Below are 6,580 nucleotides of genomic sequence, written 5' to 3'. Positions count from 1 at the left end.
ATTCAAAATGAGAAAACCTGGCATCTAGACTGGCTAATATTCTGAGGATATTTCTGGACTTGCAGCTATGTGGGTGTCTTTTGTAGGTAGCCTCTAAGCTCTTTTCAGGTCTCCAAAGCAGATGACTCTGCCATTTCTACTACTATTTAATGTAAATCTCAAATCTGTCAGGTCATAATTAGGCCCATCATATAATATAGATTAGAAATGTACCTCGTGAGTATAACTGGAACGGGGAAGTAACTGTAAAGGTACAATGTCGTGACTTAGGACAAAAGTAACCTGATAGAAAGTTCTATTCAGAAGCGTCCATGTATGGTGATTCTCTTGAGCCCTTGATATCCACTGAGTCCTACCCATAATGTTGAAAAAATACTGAATGAAACCTAGAAGCCACTTGGAATCAGACTCCTGCTCACTGGAGTGATCCCAAGGAGACCCATGTCCCTCTAAAAAGCTACCTGATGGGACTTTGGGGAACACGTTCTACCCTCAGGCTCCTCCCCACTGGAACTGGTCCTGCTAGAGGACTCGCTTCTGCAGGAAGCTGTGATGGGGCCCAGGATGACAGAGATGAGTCTGTGAGTGCCTTGTATGGAAGAACTACTTCCAAAATCAACTTCTCTCTCTCAGTTTCAAAAAGGGCTGGAATCAGCAATAGGAACCACACCCGTCCATCAGTTTCCTCTATGGTCAGCCACCCTGCAAAGCATACTAACCAGGCTGGTTTTCATTAAGTGAATATGCCATTAAATTCTTTGTAGCCAAAGGTTACAAAGCCCTTGCAAGAAAGGGTAGACCACAAAAAAGAGATCTGTGAGCATATTTTTACATTGGCAAGAAAAGCAAAATGTCAGTCAACTAAATTTAAGATTGTTCATGCACATCTGCTACCACCAGAATGTTAGGGAAAAAAAAAAAAAAAGGAAGGAAGGAAAAGTGAGTGTGAATAGCTCACAGTCTAAATAACTCTGGACATTTCTCTACTGTTCAGAAGACATTTCTCTACTGTTCAATAATGATTGAAAGGCAATCAGAACAGAAGCCAGCGTGATTTATCATATAGCAAAAATTTCCGGTTAAATAAAATATATAGACAACTCTATCTCAACTGTAAAATGTGTATGCTAGATAGCTGTGGTTATAAATATACCACTAAAATGTTGCAAAAAAGGAACAAGTGTAAAATGTTACGTTTCTGACACTACCATAAATGAATCACGACCTTCAGAGAGAGACAAAGATTGATAGAGAATACATTTCTGAATTAGATGCATGTCCCCCACCTCCATGTTAAAGCATAAAGCAGACACGTGTTGTGACATGAACCTTGAATTCTCCAGATTAGAATGTTACAATTTTATCAATCAGAATGATTTGTCCAACATCCTCCACCAGCAGAAAATGGATACAGTTTACCATAAGGGGATAAGTGAAGTTTAAAATCACAGACATGCACTCAATAGTAAGTGAAAGGCACACTGCTCTATAAACGAAACAGAATTATGAAAATTGAGGAAATTAAACTAAAAGAACTGGTATCACAGATCTACCTTTCACTCTTTTCAAAAACTGAGTTCTTTTAAATATTGCCATAAGTTAAGGAAATCATTAGCAGATCCATTAAGCAAAGCTGACAAAAATGTCTAACAACACCTCTTTAATATAAAATTAAGTCACACTGTCCAAAATTAGGTACTTCATATATTAGTAACATGTAAGTATTATGAAGAAATAAATCAAATACCAAATTCCTAAAGAGTTAAGAAGCAACAGTAATTCATTTGGAAATTATAACAGAAGGAATTAGTTGTATTTGAATTAGGGGTTTAGCAAAGTAAGTTCCATTTACTACTAGTTTCTAAATATGATGAAAACTACAGAGGGAAATAAATTTTATAATACAATAATGTAAAAAGCTAGCTTTATTAGGCTTTAAAAGAAATGGTTCAGCATTAGTAAATGTTCCAAACTATATTTAACTGTACTAAGAAAAGAAATTGTTAAATTACTTTTTATGACACTATGTTCTCTTAGAAAAAACTTGAATATTTAATAAAAATATCCGTTGGGTTTATTCTTGGTAGGCACTCAAAATATTGTTTCCTCATTTGCTGTGTGATGCCATGTTATAGAATTACACCTTTGATGGTTTTCAGGGAGGAGTTAAAAGATATTTTTGAAGAAACCGTATTTTTTATTTCTGCTAAACAGTTAGATTGAACTATTTTAAAACTAATTAAATATTTCTAAGGATGCAGAAAATGTCTCTTCAGTGGCCCACGTCTAATCTTTTTATAAAAGGATCTGTTATCTCCATTTACCATAGGCTCTCACTATATATATTTGCCACTAATAAATTTAATTTTTAAGTCAACAAATATTCCCCATGTACCTTAACATTAGAATACCTAATGTCTTTTGGTAACAAGTATAATCTGTGATTAGAAAGTTTAAAACTGATCTTCCAAATCAGTACAAGTCAGAAACTGCATTCTAATGAGAGCCTTTACAAAGGGCAACAGACTGTACGTTTGGAAACATTTATGTGTGTCTGTAAAAATGCTATTTCCAAAGCACTTGTTTTGTCCACTGCAATGAAATTAATTTTGGTGAACTTTTTTTTTTTTAATGGGCATTCAAAATATTGTTTCCTCATTTGGTGTGTGGTATCGTGTTATAGAATTACACCTTTGTAACTACTTAGAACTTAGATTTTCAAAATTCAAAGCACAAAACATTCCCATACCAATTAATGCACCAGGAAAGTAAGTATTTTTCAAAATAATGTATTAACATTCTCTAATACAGTATCTTAAATGGTTAATCCTGAATTTAAAATGCAATGGGAGTCATCACTTTTTATAGCTTACACCTAACCTGACTCAGATTTTAGAGCTTTTCCTCTCCATATGTAAAAATACGATGCCCCTAAAATAAATTGCAGACATTTGGAAACTTACAGTGTCAGATTGCTTGCCCTGGTCACAGTCCCACGTCGTCGCACGCTGCCCAGACCTCTCCATGGTGCTGAAGAGTTACTCTTGCCCATTTGAGAGGAAAAGGGTTGTTTATTCAAACCAGCTTTGAAAGAAATCCACACGGGGCTGCCTGTGTTAACAAGTAAAGTTATCTGAAGGATTTCTCGGACACATACTACAAAAGAGAGCTTTTGTGCGTTAGTTATCAACTACCGGGCTCGGGCAGCTCAAAGTAGATTTTGGAGCAGAAATCTTCAAGTATTGACGAAAAAGAGGGAGAGCTCTTTGGGAGATGAAGTTTGCTGATTTTGCCAGTTTTCTTCAAATTGATAAAAACACAGAAGACCACACTCTGTTCTACTCAGAGAACAGGGGATCCTAGAAAAGTTCTTTATCTTGTCGCAGGAAACAAGCTCCCATTAGTCCAAAGCAGCCAGCTCATGCCATCCTATCATTGCATCTACTTTTTGATCAAAAATAATACAATGAAACAAAGCTGAGAATTCCAGGAGGAGCTGCATGCATGATGTAAATGGATCTGCCACATTCTAGCCCCAGCCTCTGACTGCTGAAGATTATCACAGCAAAAATCAGGCTCTTGTGGCTTTCACAGATTATCTCTTTCTGAGGCTGAAACGTATAAAGAGCCACATGACACCCAATGATGTCATCTCTAAAGCAGGTCACAGTGGCTGCTCTATGTAGATAAAGTCCTTCTGGTGAAGTATTTAGCCCAGTGATTTTCTTGAAAATTTGCTTGTATTAAATAGCATGGCCTTCTACCCATATATTTAACCCTATTGATACGTTGGCATGAAGAGAAAATCCATTTGCTGCTCATATGTGAAACAGAATCTCTGTTTAAGCTAGAATCAGGCTCCCGGGGCTGCTTTAGGAAGTGAATGTTTGTAACTAATTCAGGGTGAATATGTGAAGAACGGCTTTCCCCTGGAGATGCTGTTTAGGGGACGAGAGGATCTATCAAGCTATAGAATCTAAAACACCTCTCAGAATCTCTAGCACATTAAAAAATCATTCCTTGTTAAATCAACTCAAGTCTTTTTTTAAAAGGCTATTTTCCTTAACTTCTAACAATAGTTTATTTAGTAGAATAAAAAAAATGTTTCCCAAACATAAAACATCTTACTAATGCTGTCTTCAAAAGGATTGGAGTAAGTTTTCAAATGTTGGTAGGAAATATTCTGTAACTTACTATTTTTAGATGTTTTTCAGCACCAAGAAAGTAACAGCTAAAACGTTAGCTATATTTTGACTAAACTGTACATCTAACTATCTCAGTAATAGCTAGTAATCACAGACATGAGTTTAAAGGAGGTGTCATGAGCAATGCCCATTTCCAGTCTTTCTTTTCTCTTTCTCCTTAGAAAACATATTTCTTTTCTCTTTCTATTTAGTCACGTGCCATAGTTTAGGGTTTTCAATCATAATTGACATCCCTGTCAGCTCATAGTTAAATCCTCTAATTCCCTCTCCTGCTAACTAAATAATGTGCACAGCCAAAGTGAAGCATAACTTGAAACTAATCTAATCTGTGCTTATCGACAGTATTGCCTCTTTTAATAACAACCAGAATAGCTCAAATGACAGAAAGTTTTCCTGAAGAATACTCTGAAGAATATATGTACTCTGGCATATTTTTTAGGATAAATCTGGAGAAGAGAACACAGAATTTTCTACACAACCGGTGCCACTGGGCAAATGCTATTAAAACACTAGTGACGATTTTGGCGTTAGATCCAGAAACACTTGCTCCAGCGGCTCCTTAAGGCATTTCTATGCAATGCTAGAAACTCCAAGTGAAAACTGGGAACCAAAAATTGGCCACCTGAATCTCCTTGTCTTATAAGTTTCCTAAATAAAAATGATTTTTTTAATTTTTGCAATTTCTATGACTCAGTTTTTCTTATACTTCAATCATGGTGAAGACAACTTGAGGTATATTTTTAAATTAAAAAAAAAAACAGTCTTTTTCTCCAATATTCTGATACAATAGATCAGCTGTGAAATCTTTATTTTCAAAAAAAATTCCAAAGTAATTCTTACTTGAAAATACTACAATAGTATATTACAGTGTATATAGTCATATAAAAATCAAAGTGAGTAAAAAATATTTACAATATTTAAAATGATAAAAAGCCAAAGTGTTGCTACATGGAGTGCAGTGTTGGGGGCTCTCCTCTTCCCACCTCCCCTGGTTTCCAGGACAAAGCACTTTCCTAAGGACTCCTGCTCAGATTTTCATCCTTTATCCTGTGTTCCTCCCTATGAAGGTGGAAGGAGTTACCCCATTGGAGGATCAGGCAGAATAGGCAGGTGTTTGCAACCCAAGATCATCCCCCACGCCCATGATTCCTGTGCCATATCCTCCTCCCTGCACAATTCTGCTCTGTGGGTGACTCAGTGCTTCCTGTGACTGGTAAGATTTTCTCTGATTCCAAAGTTCAGTAGTAGGAGGTTCAATGGAGCCACAGTCAGAGTTACACCTTCAAATCCAGCTTTGAAAGGAATAAAAATGAGATTTTGATCTCCCTCTGCCTCCCAAAATAACTTCCCAAAGCAAGAAGAGAAAAAGAGTTATTGATTGACTTCCTAAAATTTTATCTTTCAATACTGTTGTTTTGTTGATTAGATTTGGTTTTTTACATAAACCTTACTAACCAGTGAATACAACAAGTTTATATGTGAACTAACATAATAAAATTTTCATTCGCATAACACAGTTCTCCAAGAGAGGGTTATGAAAAGGAGATTTCATGTGTAAATCTTTAATTGGAACTTTTACAAAATGCATTGTTCAACTCATATTAATTTTATTGTGCTTGGGATTCTAGTTCTTCGAACTTTAATGACCAGTAACTCTAGAACAGTGTTTCCCAAAGTGTGTTCCATGAATCAATAGACCATGAAGATATTATTCATATTGGATTTCTTGGTCAAAGACGTTTTTAAAAAGTGACAATGGTACCCTTTTCCTGCAGGTTCAAAATGAGTATTAAGCTAATAAGGCTCTGAGAAGTCCCAGGGTAAAGAAATTAATTTTCTTCATCTTTCTTCCATTTCTACCAATATCCTACAAAACTAACTCTGGGAAATTCTGCTTTGGGAGATATTTAAGCTACCGAGTTTTTGTTAACAACAGTACCCAAACCTACCACACAGTCAGTTAACAGTTGTCAAGTATCTTCTGTAAGTTATCAGTGCCTACGTTATTTACTGAATGAGTGAATGATATAGAACAAATCCAAGGATATGAATAATTTCCATCTCCCACCCCCAGCGATCTTATTTACAAAAGTAAAGTTCAAGACAGCCTTAAGCTGATGGGCTTTCCAGAAAGAAAAAAGAGAGAGATAATAGTAGATCACACTCCAGTTTCACCATATCCAATTTCTCTTCAGATCCTAAAGGATCTCCTACCAATGAGACAAATGTTGATGCTAAGTATGTAATAACTAAAGTGGATTTTGTGACACTGTGGGTCCAGATTAAAGAGTCAACATTTTATCTCACCTACGCTGTAAAATAAGGACAGAATCTTCCCAAGGACAAAGGCCAAGACTGAACTTGAGGAAGCCTGC

At 36.0% G+C, this 6,580-nt stretch overlaps 1 protein-coding gene across 3 annotated transcripts in view; it reads right to left on the bottom strand.

The window, feature by feature from the left end:
* Positions 1–3,607, bottom strand: part of LOC100950123 (schwannomin-interacting protein 1) — a 578,277-nt gene extending 574,670 nt beyond the window's left edge. For 2 of the 3 annotated variants that reach the window (XM_012807824.1, XM_012807825.1), the window contains exon 1: positions 2,964–3,604. In XM_012807824.1, the coding sequence (XP_012663278.1) occupies positions 2,964–3,026 (63 nt within the window). In that variant the 5' untranslated portion in view covers positions 3,027–3,604. Of the gene's footprint in view, positions 1–2,963 lie in introns of all 3 variants that reach the window. The other variant, XM_003794147.2, reaches the window with a different exon arrangement.
* Positions 3,608–6,580: the final 2,973 nt, after the last annotated feature.

The sequence above is a fragment of the Otolemur garnettii genome, unplaced genomic scaffold (assembly GCF_000181295.1).
Source record: "Otolemur garnettii isolate 467f Iridium unplaced genomic scaffold, OtoGar3 scaffold00076, whole genome shotgun sequence".
In the NCBI taxonomy this organism is placed as follows: domain Eukaryota; kingdom Metazoa; phylum Chordata; class Mammalia; order Primates; family Galagidae; genus Otolemur; species Otolemur garnettii.
The sequence above is the reverse complement of the archived record's forward strand: the minus strand, read 5'-3'. Positions and strand labels throughout refer to the sequence as shown.